The 21,394-nt window shown below is 37.8% G+C and overlaps 1 protein-coding gene across 2 annotated transcripts; it reads left to right on the top strand.

Annotated features, from left to right (window-relative positions):
• The first annotated feature begins 4,686 nt into the window (after positions 1–4,686).
• On the top strand, positions 4,687–15,293 carry LOC117302080 (nuclear receptor subfamily 0 group B member 2-like). 2 transcript variants are annotated; one of them, XM_033785877.1, is made up of 3 exons: positions 4,687–5,030; positions 13,280–13,927; positions 14,553–15,293. In XM_033785877.1, the coding sequence occupies exons 2-3, from the start codon at positions 13,288–13,290 to the stop codon at positions 14,789–14,791; spliced, it is 879 nt and encodes a 292-aa protein (XP_033641768.1). In that variant the 5' UTR covers positions 4,687–5,030; positions 13,280–13,287; the 3' UTR covers positions 14,792–15,293. The 2 variants fall into 2 exon arrangements, with proteins under 2 accessions (XP_033641768.1, XP_033641769.1); XM_033785878.1 differs by lacking the exon at positions 4,687–5,030 and adding an exon at positions 10,476–10,780.
• The last annotated feature ends 6,101 nt before the right edge of the window (positions 15,294–21,394 follow it).

Genomic DNA, 21,394 nt, shown 5'->3' with positions numbered 1-21,394 from the left:
GCCCAATGCACAAGCTGCTAACGATGAAAGTAGTTACCTGTAACAACGAACAATGGACAAAACAAACAAAGACAAACAAAGACGGGTCAGCAAAGTAAGAAAGGCAACATCTACTGACAATATGAATTCATTAAAAATAGTGTCAATGGTGTCCAGTGTCTATCAAATATCTTAAATGTTGAGTTGTCGTTGTATTAGGTTGAATGGTTGGAATAATAGCTAAACCAGACTAGGTCCTATGCTTTGTCACACCCATAGAGCTATATGATAAGACCTATGGTCACACCATTTCTCCATCTAGACTTCCGTTGTGTACAAAGGGCGCGGCAGCTAGAGTCCTACCAAGGCGCTATACCTTGCTGATTCAAGTGTAACAAACATAATCAAGATCTTAAGAACCTTTCACCAACATCAACATGTTTGGTTTAATCCAAACCATTAACATTGATGCAACAATTTAAGAGAAGAATTTCAATAGTGGTGAACGTTTGATATCAAACAACCGTATTTGTCAACAACAACAAGCGCAGCAACAAATAAATACAAGAACTATATAAGTAGATTATTATGAGTATAGACTGTTTAGTTATTTCTTTCTTAAGTATTCTCCACTTCAGAAGCTTTAAACCCCCTCTCCCCTTGTTGATTTGTTTCAAAAACATGTAGCAGGAGTTAAACGAAAAAATTCTGAAGCTAAGTTGACTTTCGCAATTCAATATTTGGGGAGAAACATGTAAACAAATTAAAAACTGTTTAAAAAAGGCATGATTTAATAGCAGGTTAATTAGCTGTACATGCCTGTAGACCATTACATGTTTGCACTTCTCACAAACTTTCTCTTGGTGAAGAACAAAGCCCCCCCCCCCCCCCCCCCCGCCTCTCCTGGTCGCCTGACGCCATAAATGAAAATATATTATATTGCCACCGAGAAATGTCATGATTAATTTCACTATGAAAACATGCATGTATATATATTACACCATGGTTGATACTGACCGTTGCCCTTTCATAAAATGCAAATGCACTGATGACGTTAATGGGTTCTCCGTACTATTAGGTCATTTTATCAACCGAGTGACCAGTGCGTGCAGCGGATGGAGCCACCTATCTTGGACCTTTACGATCTTTGTTCCGTATGTCCAGCTGATGCTCTGGTCACTTGCTGATCTCTGACCATGGTTTGCACTATTTTTATTACAAATACAGCCTACCGTTGCATTAATAATCCAACTCGACCTTGAAGAATTCAGCCACGGTCATAATAATCAACGAAGTCATTATTATGTAAAGGGCGCAAGGCACTGGACACTATTAGTAATTATTGAAAATAATTATTGGGAAAAAAACTTACTTGTGCGACAAGGGTGTTTTCCGATCCATTATTCTCTCGCAACTTCGACGACCATTGAGTCCAAATTTTCACATGTTTGTTATTTTATGCATATGTTGAGATGCACCAAGTGAGAAGACTGCATGGTCTTTGACAATTACAGAAGGTGTCCATCCGTCAATTTCACCAAACTCTTTCTAACTTAGGATTAATCTCAGGACTTAGGACGAGTTAAAGACAATGAACACTATTGGTACTTGTCAAAGACAAGTCTTCTCACTTGATGTATGTCAACATATGCATAAAATAACAAACCTGTGAAAATTTGAGCTCAATTGGTCATCGAAGTTGCGAGATAATAATGAAAGAAAAAACACCCTGGTCACAAGAAGTTGTGTGCTTTCAGATGCTTGATTTCGGGACCTCAAACTCTAAACTTGAGGTCTCGAAATCAAATTCGTGGAAAATTAAAATTTTATAAACCATCGATGTGGACGTTTTTTCTGTGAATGTTACAAATTTGTCACAATTTTAGTGTAAGCAACTTGATATTAACCGCCCTCATTGTCAGTACCAAATATAACTTCGCCTGGAAGGCTCTCGAATAAATTACTGGTAAAATTAATGGAAATGTTTCCTCGAACGCGCAATTATCCGTTTACAGTAAACAAAGATAGATCTTACCAACAAGGAAACTACCAATTTAACCTTGCCACAACCCAGGTTAACACAAGTTGTATATACAGTTGTTATGATGTTCGGCTTACCATCAAGGACTCCGAATAGCCTACACACAAAGGGCGGGCAGGCAGTGAGTGGCCAGTCCACATGGGGTCACTTCACCCGTCCGTATGGAGAGGTGCGGAGCAACTGGCACTTTTGCGGGGGTGGGGGAAGGTACTCCTGTTTTTATATTTCAATTAAATGACAATGTTGATAGCCCTAGTGTGGAATATTCACCCTCCACCCCGGCACATGTCCACACCCCAAATAAACATAAAACTACTAAAAACACCTTAAACATGTGAAGTAACAAAAACACGTGTTTAAATTTGTAACTCAAATTGAGTGGTCTTTATATAGTAATGGTAATAGCACCTTCCTGCTATAGGGGCTGGGTCCAGATCCGTCTGTGCAGGGGTAACTTTGGGTCCAGACTATGAATCCGCCTAAGTTGGGGGTGGGGGGGAGGCACTTATCGACTGCTAACTTGAGCGAACCACTCGGCTATTCCGAGAATACCTCATATGTATTTTATTCTATTCTGGTGTATAGGTCCTATTAATACCTTTTCTGCATCAATGTCTTATTGTAAAGATGGACCGATCGAAGTTCAGAGCCTACCAGGGGCTAATTTCCTATGTAAGCCGCCGTTTTGTGCTTACGGAGCGTCCCTTAGCAGAATTTCAATTTCATGAAGCTGTTTACCGTAAGCTAGGGTAAATGCTGGCTTACCCGCGGTATGAGTGACGTAATCAAATCAATGGTGAAAGTGCATGGGCTTCTATTTTATACATTTTCTGCTTATTTGTTGAGAAATCATGGTGAAATATGTTTTGCTTACGCATATTTTTCTGTTACAGTGAGCAAAACAACGGGTAAACAGCTTTCATGCGATTGGGCACAGACTCTAAACAAACAAATTAACTGCAGTATAAATAGGATCAGGCAAACAAACTTATCAAGGAGACCAGCATCTATTTTATCATAATGCGATACAACTCGCGTTTTTGAATGATAACTTCCTGTACATAACGTTTTGTGTTGGGCCTTCAATCTGCATATTCAATTTGGATTGATCCTCATTCATGTCAAAATATAATACGCACTGATATTAACTTCTTAACCCTTGAATATAATACTACATTAACATGGAAGCTGGCCACCAGTTTTAATGAGCACTGTCAATTACTAATCAATTTCAATGATTTACTCTACAATTTTCATGCTAATTGCTTCGACACATCATCAAATAAACACTACCAATTCCAGGAATATTGTTACCATCAACTTGTAAGTGGCCTGTCATAGTTGTAACAATAATGCTTTGCATCGTTTGAGGCCGTTTCAATGAAGTCCCCCTTTAAAGACCCGCTAGGGACGGTTTTAACTGAAACGAAGGTCGAAGAACATCTAGTCACGTCCTAAAATGGACGGGTATTGAACTCCGATATGACGACTGTTTTATGTCTGATATTATACTTTGCTATTGAATTTTGTTTGTTGTCAAAAAGCTGTTTATTCACATTAATGTGCAGTTCATTATTGAGCACTCCAAACGGGATTAATCGTCATGGGAAAAACAATCATCTTATTATTCTGATATACATTAGGAAACGCTAATTAAAGGGAAGGTACACGTTTGGTAATACCTCAAAACAAAATTAAACTTAAATGAACACGTTGCCTTGGATCGGACGAGTTGGTCTATAACTGAGCGTTTGTAACCGTTTTTTATAAAATGCATATGGTTGGAAAGATGTTTTAAAAATAGAATACAATTATCCACACAAGTTTGCCTCGAAATTGCGTGGTTTTCCTTTTACTGCGCGAACTAACACGGTCGGCCATTTATGAGACTCCCAATGGCCGACCGTGTTAGTCGACGAGGTTAAAGGAAAACCGTGCAATTTCGAGGCATGTTTGTGTGGATCATTGTATTCTACTTTTACAACATCCTTCTACCATATGCATTTTATAAAAAATGTTTACAAACGCTTTTCAAAGACCAACTCGTCCGATCCAAGGCAACGTGTTTCTTTAATGGTAACGATCACCATTGGAGAGCTGTTGATAGCATAACATTGAGAGAAACGGCTGTAGTAGCATAGGTTTTTAGAAAGAGGTAATATCTCATTAAAATAATAAAAGACTTCAAGCCAGAAGTCTTAAGAAGTGTTTTTTCTTTCATAATTTTCTCGCAACTTCGATGACCAATTGAGCTCAAACTTTCACAGGTTTGTTATTTTGTGCATATTTTGAGATACACCAGTGAAGACTGGTCTTTGACAATTACCAAACGTGTTCAGCATGCCTTTAGTACAGAAGCGAATATAGTTTTCACAACAATTCTTTGCAATTATAGTCAGCCTTGCACAGATAAAACAAGTAGGTTTAGATTGAGTAAAATACAACTCGGCCAGCTATGGACTGATTTAGTGACGTGTGGAGTGCCCTCCCGCAAAACAAAGCCGTACAGGCAAATACAAGTTGTTGTCTTCATAAAACAGCCGTTAGTGAAGTTTTAGAGAGACCACCGTTCAAGCGGTCACGATCATCAGCGCATGCTAAAGCGTTTGGACTCAGTCTAGAAAGCTTGCTCCCTGGTCGACCCGACCGCACAAAAGCGGCAAGGTTCGGCGCATGCAGAGTTCAGTCAGAGTGCACTGCTGACGTGCAGGGTTAATGTATAATTTTTGAGACAAGGGGACCTATGAACTGTAAGCTCAATGTGCTGTAGTAGCCCTCAATCCACAAGTTCAATATCATCGCGTCCCGTCTGTTAACACACACATCGTTCTTGCGGTCTCGACGCCGCTGCAGTGTGCTCGGTTCATTTCTCCTTTGCCGTTTGGTGGCCGTTGGTTGCAGTAGATCTAGGATTGCACCGTTTTTAGTCAACAGGCGTTTTGGAATTAAAAACCTCTGGAATTGAAAAACGTTACAGGAAACATTTCTCACTATCGACGACAGCTATCAGGTAATTATACTTTTACACAATGATAAAAGTAAAACACCTATGTCTTAATGAAATTGATTGAATATTGTCTTGTATTATTACGATCATTCTACAGTGCATTGTTTGCAACGGCTAGATGTGTATCTTAGGTTTGAAAATACAGCCAAGGAACGAAAACGTATTTTTAATATAAAAAATCACAGAGTATAGTGTTGTTTTGTGTGTGCGTCCGACCGATTTTAAAGTAAAACCAACGATTGAATAAAGCAAGACTTTATAATACTCTATACTTAGGCATACACGTATTAAGTTATTAATTAACAATTGAATATGTAGATTGTAGTCAGAAAATAAAGTTGTCTTGAAGGCCTGTTTTTTTTTTTTTTTTTTTTTTTTTTTTTTTTTTTTTTTTATCAGAGTGAGGTTATTAATATTACCGTTATGGTTTTAAAAGTCCGGATACACTCGTCTAAATTGTGGCTGGAAATATAATGTCTGTCCTAGACCCAGTAACCGGGGCGCTGTACTCCTGTTTTTCTTTGAAGTTTGTCATTATCGACGACCGATAATGACAAATTTTGAAAAATAAGAGTATGACCGATTACGACAACTTTCGAAAAAAAGGAATATAACAGCGCCCCAGTTACTGGGTCTATGTCTGGCCAGTGTGTGTGTGCGGATTGATTTGACCAGCTGGATCGCTAATAAGCTTAAATTATTATGACAGACATTTTTATTTCTTGAATATAGCACACATCACCCAGCAATTTCCCAACACCTTGGGAACAGTATCTCTCAATATTATACAATCTGCGTTGAAAGTCTAAGTCTCTTAAAAAAAAAAGAAGGGTTGTTCACATGAGTGATTAGTTTAGGTCAATTCCCTTTCACAAGCAGTAGTAGATGCCATAATTATAGCAACATTTATGAAAAGACTGGATTCTAACTGGAAGGAGTAAAATATATGATAATATGTGGTCACAAAGGCTATGCCTAGTTAAGCCTAATCTACCCAAAGTACAAAGTAGTATTAAGTAGTAAGCCAAATATATTCAGGGCGCTTCCGAACATAAAATGAAGACCAAATGCATTTTTGTAAAAAGTAAACCAGTAATACTTACCCCAATCACTTGTATAATGTTCAGATGTCCCCCCCCCCCCCTGGTTACAAAGGCGAAGAATATTATAATGGACATTGAGTTAGTCATCTACATGCAGGGAGATTGAAATCGCTAATAATAGAGATGCACTGTTTTGAGTACCGGAGGCCTGCCCCTAGTGTATTTGGGAAATCATGACATTAATTAAGGCTTGAAAGACAAAAATATACAGGATCGTGGTTGTTTGTGATAAAATGATGAGATTTAAACGAACACTCGTTGATTATAAAGAGTTCATGGTAGGATTGTTCGATTTGAATCATTGTCAAAGATGTTTATTTAAAGTCACCTGTTTTTCTCAACTTTACTGTGTGGAAATCTACGACTTATTCGTGCACTTGTAGATTGATCCTCATTCATTGGTCTATACAACAATGAGAGCATAGTTTGTTTTTACATGTTTCACGTTGAAAGTTTAACCCAAAGGCCAATTTATCAATTATTTATAACCAAGCCCGACGTTTATCAAAGATAAGAACAGATTAAGCCCGGGTTTTTGTCAACCGAACTTTTACATTTTTGACTCGAGTGCCATTTCGTTTCACGTGGTTTAAGATCGGATATTGATATTTCCTCCAAGAAATTCCCAACAGGCTAATTCTCAATTGTACTCGAATTTGCCAAATAAATAAGAAATGTCTTCTATTTCGATTTTGAATTTGTTGGGCAAACAGTCTCAAAGTCACAGGACAGCAAATAGTCGTTGGACCCTTGGACGGTATATGATAAGAACAATGGAAGTGTAAATAAAACAGTATAATTGATATACTCCATTGTGCTTTTTGCCTATACTGATGATCATAATAAAGAGGCTGTCTGGCAAAATGAGATAGTTCCAAGGAATTAGAATAAGTCTAAGAAAAACGTTCCCGAAACCGATGGAAATAAGCCTATACGATATTGGCTTAATGGGTTATCCTTTGATATTTTTGAGCAGTATTTTTTTTCCTGTGTTCTATTTTGAATTATCTTATTATTTTCATTGTCTTTTCTGCCGTTGTTGTGCCTGTATTTTGGACACGGTTTTTATCCGAATACAATAAATCAATCAATCAATCTATCTATATATGTATTTAGTTTTTGAAACCAACCGTCTGGGCGGTCTGCCTTCCTGTTTCGTCAACTTCACAACGTCTGAAAACACGTCTGAGAGTCGGTTACTTCCTCGAATACAAAAGTCCAAAACTAAAACTTAAATATGCATTCTGACTTCCTATTATTAGTTTAATTGTCTCTACAGTCTCTCCATTCGTATTCATTGTGGTTATTTTGTCACTGCTGATTTTACACTGATTTTATATGTATCCAAAACGTTCATTTGTGTTGTCCGAGGACGATCCAGTTGAAGCGACTCTAGTGCCCTTGAGACGGCCGTGTTTGCGGCGTTTAACCTCGGCGGCCTTATGCTCAGTGCTACGCTACCAAGGCTTGCCTTATCACCAAGGACAATGGCCGACGCTTTGTGTGACAGGGGACCGTGTTTTAGGGTCTGTAACTCAACATTTGGATAGGGGAAATTTAGACTTTCTTCAGGCGTTTTTTGACCGATTTGACCTGGAAAATTACATTTCAATTTTAGCAGCTATTTATATAGATTCGGGATGCTGATTTCTATGATAAGTGGCATTAAATAAAAGTAAAAATAACAATGTTTAACAACTTGTCTGGATCCCACAACCACCAGCTATGTACTATCAATAATATTGTTGTAATAAGCTAGGCCTACATATTCTGTGCATTTCCGGCGGCATATTAATATTTATGCGAAATTATTTTGTTTGGTTTAAAGCAGAAGCATTTGTCAAAATTCGTTAAGAGAAGCCGTATACAACACACTTTTGCAAATATCGTGCCGAGCAACTCAAATTTACTAAGCGGAATGTTGCAGCAGAATGACAATTAAAAGAAAAAAAAGGCACCTAGAACAAAAGTGTCTTCAGAGTCGCTGTGGCAGACACGTTGTAGGAAATAAGAGAATCAAACCAGTCACATGGTTTGTTTAATCGGCCCAACTTTCTTCTTGCACATCTTCCTGCTTCATGACTCGATTTTGATCAACGGTGTGGTCTAATTTTCCCAAAGCGAAGCCGAAGGAAAATATTATAGTTGTCGTAGCTTCAACAAACACACACACAACATACAGAATAATATGCAATATCTGTAAAGGTTTCATTAAATTCAGCGCTTGAGTGAAAACGCCGTCCGGATTTTTCGTTCCTGCTCACATCGGGCATGTTTCTATCGCATTTATAGCATTGGGGGGATCTTTAACAACTATTTTTCGTCTCGTTGTTGCAGACGATCAACTTCTGCTGAAATTGAACTTGCATAATTGTGTAACCTTTTAGATTGAAACTTGTGAACAAAACATTGTTTTAATGAGTTATACTTTGTTTAGTAAAGAAACGTCGCATGTCATTGTGGAGAGTATTAATTTCCATTATAAAGCTGCTTGGTTTAAATGCAGTGGACACTATTGGTAATCACTCAAAATAATTATTGCATAAAACCTTACTTGGTAACGAGTAATGGGGAGAGGTTGATAGTATAAAACATTGTGAGGAACGGCTCCCTTTGAAGTGACGTAGTTTTCGAGAAAGAAGTAATTTTCCAAGAATTTGATTTCGAGACCTCAAGTTTAGAATTTGAGGTCTCGAAATCAAGCATCCGAAAGCAAGTAGGATTTGAAACTTTGCATGGTGGAAATAAGATATAGAAGAGTTTGCGGTAACACCATGTAATAACAATCTCTAAATGAGTTGGGGTGGTTCTGAAAAGAACCGTTGGATTAACTTTTCAGGACCACCCCAACTCATTTAGAGATTGTTATTACATGGTGTTACCGCAAACTCTTCTATAACATCCGAAAGCACACAACTTCGTGTCACAAGGGTGTTTTTTTCTTTCATTATTATCTCGCAAATTCGACGACCGATTGAGCTCAAATTTTCACATGTTTGTTATTTTATGCATATGTTGAGATACACCAACTGTGAAGAAAATTCTTTGACAATTACCAATAGTGTCCAGTGTCTTTAAAATATAGACGTTGGATCCATCGTTGAGGGTGGTTTGAGTGATAACAAAGACATTTCCTTTGATCCTGGAACCATTTTGCTTTCACACTCATCGCTGGTTCATCCGGAAACATGAAATTCACACAGTTGTGTTTAGCAAACTATTATTGGAGCACTGCGGGAGTCTCTCGTGCGACTTGTAATTCAACGCCTCATCATGACCCATTCAAGGCTGTGGAAGGCAGGCAACTTGACTTGTCGAAGACCTTGCGATGTCTATCCAATGATCATCTCTGTACCCTGTCCCTACTCACAGCCCGGCTTCCACCCTACCACGCACCCTACTTGTATGTTTGGAAAGGACGAGCGCAATACGTGTAGCCAGCAGCGAAATTTTGTGAATTAGGGAAGACAGTGTAGCCACGAAGACAGATTTGATTGGGTTTTTGTTCACCAGGAAATGTCAAACAACTTAACTTCTGTTATGTAGAGGCCAGAGACAAACAGTGAACGTAAGAAACCCGGGTACACACTCACAATGTTTCAAATATCGGTAATGGTTTAGGCGCAATCATTGGAAAGTGAAGAGCACTTTTATGGGACAGGCTATTCTGAAAAAAGAAAGAAGTCCTAACCTTCTTTGTGTTCGTTGCAAGATAATGTGAAGTCTCTTTTGTCCTTTTTGCCGAGATACTTCATTCAGTATGTGTGTATCGCATTGTGCCCATCATGCGCTAACCCGTCTAGACAGTATTGCATAATCGTCTTACAATAACCCTGGTAGTCTAACGAAAACAAGACGTCAATACCCATTGAGCTAGCTATACACCATTCAAGAATCAATCTTCAAGTTATAGAAGAATAATATCGATTGTTATTTGCCCAAAAATGCGTGTCAAATCTTATTGTTTACTTGTGTCGCAATAAAAAAAATGCCATTGTATTAATTTTATTTGGAAAAGAAAAATGTCGTTCACATGAGAGTTATGTTGGCGGTGATACTTTTTTTCACATTAATCCATTTTAGGATGTATTTTGCACGTTTCCCAATCCAGTAGCATTTATGTAAACATTTCTTTATATCGAAGAGAAACATCCTTTTTATCTGTCACCATGCTGTACCGACCGGAAATACATACGGACACATACCTGTACAGGTGTATAGAGCTTTTCAGCGGGTACCATGGAAAGATGTTACATTAGTAAATAGTATGGTTGACCATCTTCAGCAGCCTACCAGTCACCCAAGGCCAGTTAGATAATGAGTAATGTTACGCCATGAACACGTACACACATAGCTCCAGATATCGGTCTGACACAGTGAATGTACTAGTAGCAGACACATGACATACTCGGTGGTTGATCACAGACTTAAACTTCGTATTGGGAGGAATATTTCAGCTGAGTATGACAAAAGGGTTATCGACTTATCGTCTAAGAAAATTGAAGTTGTTTCAGTAAAAAGAAACCAACATGGACGTCAGGCAATGATGTAATTAACACATGGAATGCAGAGTTAGTCCACATGAATGTTCGTTTATATCCTGAGCAAGGCATTGGAAAGTGAAAAACACATGACGTGATTTGGATGCATGTAAGTGACTAAATGAAAAATTAAGCAAAATGATTTTTCAAAAACATTTACATAACAATTAACATTGACTTGAGCGTGAGATCTACGAAAGCAACTGAATTTGCATATGATTATTGCTATGGTCTGTAAACATTTTAATCAATACCCCTCTGCTTTATTGCGCTCATATAAGCCTATAAAGTTGTATGAACAATTTGTAAACCAGTTTTCACAGACCCTCTGAGAGGTGGAGTGTTGAGACGATCACACGATCCATCTTGGTCTGTCGATATGACAACATTATGACATTGTCATTTCACATATTATACAAAACAAGCGAAACAGCAAGTAGCTTTCTAATCATTATCATCAAATGATCATGTTAGTTTTAAATGTAAATCTGTGGACATTATGTTTTGTCCTACAAAAATAAATACCCAAACCCTTTAAATAATCGTTTACTGTATAGCTAGTTTTTATTGTAGAATGTACTACCTCTTACCCTCGTAAAAAAAACTGGTGTAAAATCCACAGAAAGAGATAATTATCGACCGACAGAAAACATAACATTTCCTTTGTCAAAGACCAGTCTTCTCACTTACTGTATCTCAACTTATGCATTAAATAACAAACCTGTGAAAATTTGAGCTCAATTGGTCATTGAAGTTGCGAGATAATAATGAAAGAGAAAAGAACATGTCACACGAAGTTGTGTGCTTTCAGATGCTTGATTTCGAGACCTCAAGTTCTTAATCTGAGGTCTCAAAATCCAAATTCGTGGAAAATTACCTCTTTCTCGAAAACTACGTTACTTCAGAGGGAGTTGTTTCTAACAATGTTTTATACTATCAACAACTCATTACCAAGTTCGGTTTTATGCTAATAATTATTTTGAGTCATTACCAATAGTGTCCACTGCCTTTAATTCACATTCAAGAGAATCGTTTCTTAAAATGGTATGCACATTCAACAGCTCTTACAAGTGGCCATTTATTTTTGGAGTAAATACATATTATATTTATTGGTTTGTTTAATTAAAAAAAACACAAAAAAAACATCAAAACGAATGCACAGTATAGCAACCAATAAGTTGAATTGTACTGGTACAAAACATAACATTTTTTTTTAAAGTAGCTTAAAGGTTTAACACACAAATGGTAATCAGCAAGAATTATAAACAATCCAAATTACCCAAAAATCAACAAGCACAATACCATTGGAAAGAGACCTAAAAATTATTTACGTAATCAAATGGACATATTGTTGATAGAAAAACCATAACTTACAAAAGGTATATCCTCCCTTAAAAAAAAATTGCATGGCATTAGACCTCCGCCGAAATCATTTTGTATTTATCTTCGAACGCATTTTTTCCAAACGAAAACATACAATAGGTTTCTTCAGGGCGCCAATTGGCCCCAAATCGACCTAGCATCTTTAAAAGCATAGACACCTTTGATAATTGTCAAAGACCAGTCTTCTCCCTTGGTGTATCTCAACATGTTGGAATTGGTCGTCGAAGTGAAAGAGATTACTTTAAGAAAAACACCCTTGTGGGAATGGTTGTGTGCTTTCAGATGCCCTGAATTCGATTCCACAGCTGAGATCTCGAATTCAATTCAAATATTTTAGTGAAAAATTACTTCTTTCTCAAAAACTACGTTACTTCAGAGGGAACCGTTTGTCACAATGTTTTATTCTATCAACAGCTCTCCATTGCTCGTTAACAACTAAGTTTTTATTCTGAAAAGTATTTTGAGTAATTACCAATAGTGTCCAGTGCCTTTGAACCATGGATGGTAATCAACTACAAAGAGCCGAAACTAGAACTCATTTCATGCAGCAATGTCACCTGCAGATTAGCCAACCAATGTGAAAACGAATGACCGTGAATGGATCCATTGAACGGCCTCTAGGTTCAGCAAGGGCTGTATCTAGGACACACAGAATAGAAACGGCTTGTTTTTCTATTTATATGTTTAACCTTGTTGTGCCTTTTTTATATACGCCTTTTTTATATACAGACCAACCATTACATAGCTTGCTGCCTAATAATTTGGTGAATGAAGCTTGCATGTTATGCATTGTAGTATCCATTATTCGTTGTTAAAGCTGGTTGGTTGTGACAATTTTGGTTAGATGAGGCAAGATTGTTACGGACAACCATCCATTTCCCCTTGTAAGGTTTATTTTATGATGGTATATTATGCTGCTCCCGGATCAGGCTCAAAAAAGAGAGTAGCAGGAAAATGTTCTCATCATGAGTTGAGACAGGTATGTTAATGTGCGTGACGTGTGCGATGTAGTTAAATTATTCAAATTCTGACGTGCAATATCGCAAATAAAATGTGCGCAGACGTAAGTTCACGACATCGCGTATACGTCTTCGTACATAAAAAATTACAAATAATTCACGACATTGCGTACGTATATATGCGCTAATTTCGACATGCGATGTCCCTTCAGGGCCACCATAGAAAAACCAACATTATTGACTATTTTATTTATTGATATTCACAGATTAAATCATGCAGGATCCAGATGCATCAATGGTAGATAGGCATGAGGACACAGAGCGTCTCCCCATGACCACTGGAGTGTCGAGTGGTTTGTCACGACTCTTGCAGGATTCACCAACTGGACCCTCATCAGTGGAACGACCAACCGCTGCAGAGACAACGCGAGATACGGTGTGTTCACGGTCGATCATCGACCAATCCATTGCTGCTACATGTCCGTGTCGAACCCCCGTCTTGCTTGATATGTCACGTTGCGATCAGACGGACTTGGAACTTTTAGACTGGCTGAATAAATCAGTCACTCTTGTCAAAACTGTACCTGGGCTGTCCTCCCTACCTCCCGCTGACCGCACCCTACTATTATCTGCTGCTTGGAAGGAGTTAGTTATCCTTTACATGGCACAGAGCCATTTTAACTTTGAATTCCTCATACCCCAGAGTGGCCTAGATGAATTGGCTCAGAAGCTTTCTGGTCCTGGAACAATTCCTATTCGACACGGTCAGTGTTGTATACACTGGAGCTGGATTGAAGGGATTCCAACTCTAAGGAGCGTAGAGCAACTCAGGTTTATCTTGCATAAGTTCCGGGAGATTCGACCAGATGGCAAGGAGTATGCATTACTTCGGGTGCTGCTATTATTCAATGCAGGTAAGTGCAGGAACATTGTTCACATGACTTCACCCTCAGAATAACAGGCCTGGAACTACACGCAGGCGTTGGCCTTGGTGCCCTTCAACAGTTTCCCATTGACCAATTAAAGTCTCCTTTGATGGAAATGTTCTTGCCCCTTCCAACATGTTCAACAATGACATTCCAGTCCTGGAATAATAGGGACTCTGCATATTTGAACCCGAATGTTGACTTATTGGAACTATAAGAGTAATCCCACCACTGACACCAAATTGCCAAAATGACCCCCTGACGCCTTTTGTTTCTTTATAAGTAACAACTTGCGTTTCAACTAACCATTAAACAACCCTTCTTATAAGCATTATTATTTAGGTACCCCTACATCCTAATTCCCTGGATGATGTTAATAACCTAGGTATAGTTCCACACAGCTGGGGTCGATTTCACAAAGAGTTAGGACTAGCCCTAATGTCCTAGTCCTAGGAGATATCAATAACTAAAGGCTAGTCCTAAGTTAGGATGAGTAACTCGTCCTAACTCGAGATAAGACTAGTCTTAACTCTTTGTGAAATCCAACCCTGGTTCCACAACTGTACTGGTTTAGTATTGATCTAATTCTAAGACAATTGGTTTGTGTCTTAAGATCTTCGCGGTCTGACGAGCTCTACGTCTGTTGAAGCAGCCAATGAAAGGATACACACAGCCTTGATGGAATACGAGAACACCTGCTATCCGCGTGATCCACTACGTCTATCCCATCTACTGCTCTTACTCCCTGGTGTCCGTGGGTTCAGCACCAAGGTATTCGAGAACCTCTTCTTCAAACACCTGACGCGAGATATGAACGTTGAGGGTGTCCTTGCTGAGATGTTACGAGATTGATGACAAAGAGCATATTATTATCTAAGATAAGCGTACAATACCAAAGTGTGTCGAACAATAAATATGTACGATGGAAAGAAATATACTGAAATTATTTTTTTGAAATAACAAAAGAAGCACTGGGGAGTAAATTTACTAATTGTTTTTAAAGTAAATTTAACGTAAATTTGCTGGTTTGGAACCTCTTGTGACGCCACATTCCCATGGTGCGCCGGGGTTCGAGCGGTTTTACCAAATCTATTTTAACTGTGTTGTTTTCAATGAACTTAGGTTCTCTCTCAGTGTTAACCTGAAAACCCGTTGGGACAAGCAGTTTCTTGTGTATTCTTTACAAATCAACAGCAACTTTCAAAGTACGTATAGATCTTACAATTATTGTTCTATCATTCAGTTATAATTAATATTGATAACAGCTTGGTATACGTTTTGACCAGGGCCCATTTTCATAAAGCTGTTCAGCAGAAAATACTGCTTAAAAATGTCTTTGCTATGCAAAAATTGAGTGGGGCATCAGTCACAATAATGTAAACTTAACGTAATTTTAGCTGGTAACCTGTTTCTGTTAAGCAAAACTTGTGCTTAGCACGTTTTTAATGCTTACAGGCTTTATGAAATTGGGCTCAAGATATGTTTGTGCCACAGGTATATACTTGACTATTCCTTTACAACAAGCAGGGAATGAAACAGTATAAGCGTCGCCATGGTACTGGTGTCTTGACCTTTCTCACTGGCACCGTATCAATGGCATATTAAACATTTAATTGGGGTCGCTGCAAAATCCGGAATAATTTTTCCGGCCCAAGTTTGACTAAGAAACATGGAATGCTGCTGGGTAACTTCACTGTTTGCAGGCAGCTATCTGCTTTTTAGATTTGCAGACATTTTTAGATTTGTCAATCAACTTCTAGTAACTCTCCTGTATGTCTCTGCACATTGTCTCCATTTAAAGACAAATTGTTTTAAAGGCACTTGACACGATTGGTAATTACTCAAAATAATTGTTGGCATAAAAAACTTACTTGGTAACGAGCAATGGAGAGCTGTTGATGGTTTAAAACATTATGAGAAACGGCTCCCTCTGAAGTAACGTAGTTTTTGAGAAAGAAGTAATTTCTCACTAAAATATTTGAATTAATATCAGTCGAGGTCTCGAATTCAAGGCATCTGAAAGCACACAACTTGTGCGACAAGGTTGTTTTTTCTTCCATTATTCTCTCGCAACTTCGACTACAAATTGAGTCCGAATTTCTCACAGGTTTGTTATTTTATGCATATGTTGAGATACACCAAGTGAGAAGACGGTCTTTGACAATTACCAAAGGTGTCCGGGAGTTAGGACTAGTCTTATCTCGAGTTAGGACTAGCTACACATTTTTTATATCTTAGGACTAGTCCTAACTCTTTGTGAAATCGACCCCAGTGCCCTTAAAGTCAAAATGGCCACATTTAAAGACTGGGTATAAACTCAAGTTCTGTTATGGTTGACTTTTCATTAGAGATTGTTGTCCACGGGTGGATTTCACAAAGGTAGTCCTAACTTAGGAGTAGTCCTAAGCAATGCTAAGAGGTAGGACTTGTCCTAAGTTAGGACCAGTAACTCATCCTAACTTAGGATTGGTCCTATCTCTAAGCATTGCCTAGGACTAGTCCTAAGTTAGGACTACCTTTGTGAAATCCATTTAGAATGCAGGACGACTTGACTCACAAGCAGTAAAGGAGGTCACGTCACGCACGCTCTATCTTTAGCTAGAGTGTCGGTGTGCCAGACAGTCGCATTGTCGACAAGGGAATTCGCCAACAAGGTGTCACGTTTATGTTAGACTTTATCTCGTGGACCGAGGTTTATCAAATAATGGATAGCTATTCTGACAAGGTTTGTGGCAAGGTTCGGAAAGGTCATACTCTGTACTTAAAATAGTCTGCCATATCAAAGATTTCTGACCTACTCGAACTTTGACACGCATCTAAGGATTGCCAGGTGTCGGGTCCAAAGTTGATATTAAAGTGAATGAGCCACGTCCAACGTCTTCGGTACGGCTATTTGGAGGTTTAGCTGCACGTTGCGCGAGCAAATACGTGATAATATATATTGAGTGTGAACATCAGAAAGTTGTGTCGTTAAAATCTCATGTTTTTGACGTGAAGTTACAATTTTTTGTCAGGTACGTACATGCAGACGTCATACGTTAGCATGAAATAAGCCGTAAGTGGTGACTTTACCTACAAACAACACAATGTTTTGACGTTCACGTTCATGTTTTTGCTCGCGTATAAATGTGCAGCTAAACCTCGCTATTAGCCGTTGACTTTAACGTTGAAAAATAGTCCAGCGTCCCGGCCATAGCCGCTGTCGAGCCATCGGACAAGGTCTCATTGTCACATTATGTCTTTGACTGGTCGGTAGGAATATTGAGCTGACCGAGAAAAAGACACAGACCTTTCTCCTTTCGTAGAGTTAAACCTTTTGCCAGGAGCCTCAAGTGCGTATAACGGGGTTGTTCAGTTTGGACAGACTTGACATATTGCTAAGAGAGCTTTTTCTTTCCACGAGTCCTTTTAAATAGTAAAAGATATTTAAACTGTTACCATTGTCACTTTAAACAACTAAACAAAACTTCCATTGTATATTAAAATGCTTTCCATTACACTTTTTTTAGAAAATGGCATTCCGTTCAAAACCAGTGACAATGTTTAAAGATGTACCAAAATAATGCGAATTAGATTATTATTTATTGATCAATTGATGTTTCGATCAATCGATCAGTCTCAGAAAGCGCTGTAGACATAGCATTTCTTCTTTGTGAACGTAAGTGCAAAACTATCATTGGCCTTTATGTTATTTATTTAAATGCTATGGCTTCATGGAAACAAGCAGATTTAGCCACGCATTTTGTTTGTAGAATACTTAGATATGCAAAACTTTATATTAAAAAACAAACACATTTAACAATTGTAAAGTACATTTTCCAGCATGATGTCACGTGATCGTTATATTTTAGAAAAGAAAGGCTTGCCACCACGTTAATGCAACGTTAAACCAAATGGGTTTTCTTTATTAGTGAAACTTCGTTGTTTATTTAAAATGTGTGTTTTTTCCATTTTGCTCGTCATGAAATGATGTAGAAATAAGTTTTAAATTATTTCATTAACTATGTTTTTTCCATTAAATAAATAAAAACCTAGTCTATGTGTTGTTTAAACTCCAAATGATAACTCAATCGTGTGTGATTTAATTTAAGACAAATTACAGTTAAAGATAAAGATTGAAACAATCTTGTAAATACCAACACTTCTAAATCAGATTGAGGGGCTCATATGCTCAGCTTTCATGATAAAATTTCCAGCAATTTCTGACCTGTAAGTGTTTGGGAAGAGTTGTGGATTGCTCTAAACGGCTGTTGCAACCATAGGAGTGCTTAGCGATCTATCAAATAAATTTTGTTAACATTTGTTAATTTGTCAGATTGTAATAAAAGTTGGATTTTTAAGTATAAAAGTCAGATGCCAAAAGAGACGATGCTTTTCAGATTGTGTTGATATGTTATTGCTGGTTTGATCTTAAATATAACATGCTCTTTAAAGGCAGTGGACACTATTGGTAATTACTCAAAAAATTATGAGCATAAAACCTTACTTGGTAACGAGTAATGGGGAGAGGTTGATAGTATAAAACATCGTGAGAAACGGCTCCCACTGAAGTAAGGTAGTTTTCGAGAAAGAAGTAATTTTCCACGAATTTGATTGCGAGACCTCAAAATTAGATGAGGTCTTAAAATCAACTTGCATCTGAAAGCACACAAATTCGTGTGACAAGGGTGTTTTTTCTTTCATTTGACCTCGCAACTTCGACGACCGATCGAGCTCAAATTTTCACAGGTTTGTTATTTTATGCTTATGTTGAGATACACCAAGTGAGAAAGACTGGTCTTTGACAATTACCAATAGTGTCCAGGGTCTTTAAATGCAAAAGAGTGAAAAGGCACTCTTTGAAAAGCCATATGATTATGAGGGACAACTCTTTTTCGAGTGGTTTTCCACTCTTTTAGATTGAAGTTTGCATCTTTTTGAGTGATTTTACACTCTGTCCTGAAGTGAAACCCCACTCTAAAAGAGTGAAATAACCACCACACTTTTTAAGGAGCCATAAGAGAGACAACTCGAGTGATGTTATTCACTCTTTTACATTTAGAGAGTGCAAGACGTCATAAGTTGCAGTTCAAACCAATCCGTCCGCTCAACGACAATCACTACTGAAGGAAATATTAGACTCTAGAGTGCTATTCACATGGCTGCAATTTAAAGGGTCCGGGTACTTCATGTCACACAAAACAAAATGTCCACAGATTTACATTAAACTTAAACAGTTTGAAGATAATGATAGTAGAAAGCTTCCCTTAAAATATTACGAGACTTGTTTTACTTGTTTTACCTTGTTTGGTAGATACGTGCGCTATATAAGACTTCAATATTACTCATTTCTAAAATAAAACTACAGCACCTCAGCAAGTAACATTTTAACACTATAAGGGAAGCTTTCTACATCTGTGGACATGAGATTTTGTGTAACGAAAAGTACCCAAATCCAAAATTGACAGCTACCCAAAATGAATTAATCCTTGTTTTAATCAATAAGTCTCTGTTACTTATCCCCCTAATGTTATAGGTATTTATTTTAAAGGCACTTCTTAAAGGCAGTGGACACTATTGGTAATTACTCAAAATAATTAGTGCCATAAAACCTATCTTGGTGACAAGTAATGGGGAGAGGTTGGTGGTATAAAACATTGTGAGAAACGGCTCCCTCTGAAGTGCCATAATTTTTGAGAAAGAAGTAATTTTCCATCAATTTGATTTCGAGACCTCAGATTTAGAACTTGATGTCTCGAAATCAACCATCTAAACCCACACAATATCGTGTAACAAGGGTGTTTTTTTCTTTCATTGTTATCTCGCAACTTCGATGACCGATTGAGCTCAAATTTTCACAGGTTAGTTATTTTATACATATGTTGAGATACACCAACTATGAAGGCTAGTCTTTGACAATTACCAATAGTGTCCACTGTCTTTAAAATGTAAAAAAAAACATGATCTGATCGCCTGGAAATAATATCTGGCCTACATGTAGATGAAGACTGTGTAATCGATGACTGAATGAACACGAAGATCCTTGGCCCGTAAGTGGCCTTAGCCGCCTTGCGGCGTCGCCAGCTGAAGCAGAGACGTCGGCGGTCGGGGGAGCCCTGGTAAGCGACCACCACACATGAGCATGTGCATTGATGCTGCCAAACGTGACACTGTGCTCACGAACGCGCAACCGCATTATTAAAGGTGAACAATAAAACTAGGCCTGTGACGATCTTTTCTAAATTTCCACCATGATCATTTTTGAAGTTTCTATTTTCAATCTTACCAACATTGTCCACGTGTTTTAAAGGCAGTGGACACTATTGGTAATTACTCAAAATAACTATTAGCATAAAACCTTACTTGGTAAAGAGTAACGGGGAGAGGTTGATAGTACAAAACATTGTGAGAAACGGCTCCCTCTGAAGTAACGTATAGTTTTCGAGAAAGAAGTAATTTTCCACGAATTTAATTTCGAGAACTCAGATTTAGAATTTGAGGTCTCGAAATCAAGCATCTAAACGCACACAACTTCGTGTGACAAGGGTGATTTTTCATACTCACAACTTCGACGACCATTAATTGTGCTCAAATATCTTCACAGGTTTGTTATTATTTTAATGCATATGTTGAGATACACCAATAGTGTCCAGTGTCTTTAACGGTGTAAAATTCGCGACGTATAGTCGAAGTTTGTACCACCAAAACAACAAAAGATCTAAAAAAAAAAAGTCCACATCAGGTGTTCTTAATACAATTTCTTTTGTTGTTTATTTATAAACACGTAAAACAACTGTGATTTTTAACACATTTACTAATCTTCCCAATCACATAAAATGTCAAAGGTTCGTACCAATTTATTTTATGTAATGATGTTATTTCCCTCACATTTATATTTTACCAATATATTTTATGTAATGATGTTGTTTCCCTTACATTTATTCATGTTATTTCTTGATGACTGCGGATATATATAATATCATTATGTGTTTTTTCCCCTACGAATGGGGTTATGTCAACCTACAATCCGTCACACCGATCGTGACATGTATACTTAGCTGGGGTTCAAGTACACATATACTGCCACCAGTATTTGTATTATTGTCAAATATTAACTGAGATCAATAATTGTTCATTTGAGGGTATTGTCATATTGTTATCGATTAAATGCGATCAATGTGAAGTTCTCTTTTACACAAAGCCTGTTAATGTTTTTCATCAACATTATTTCCCGATTGTGTTGTCTTTGCAAAGCTTGACAACAACCTTCACATTCATAATCAATAAGGGGTTCAATTCGTTGAATAATACATTTGAGACTTCTTTATCGCACTTTCAAATGAGAATGGACGAGAAAGTGTAGATTCGTGGATAGAATGTACGAGCCGGAGGCGAGTATTGCAACGAATCCACACTTAAAGACAGTGGACAATATTTGTAATTGTTAAAGACCAGTCTTCTCACTTGCTGTATCTC

Source organism: Asterias rubens, chromosome 18 (genome assembly GCF_902459465.1).
Source record: "Asterias rubens chromosome 18, eAstRub1.3, whole genome shotgun sequence".
Taxonomy (NCBI): Eukaryota; Metazoa; Echinodermata; class Asteroidea; order Forcipulatida; family Asteriidae; genus Asterias; species Asterias rubens.
The sequence above is the reverse complement of the archived record's forward strand: the minus strand, read 5'-3'. Positions and strand labels throughout refer to the sequence as shown.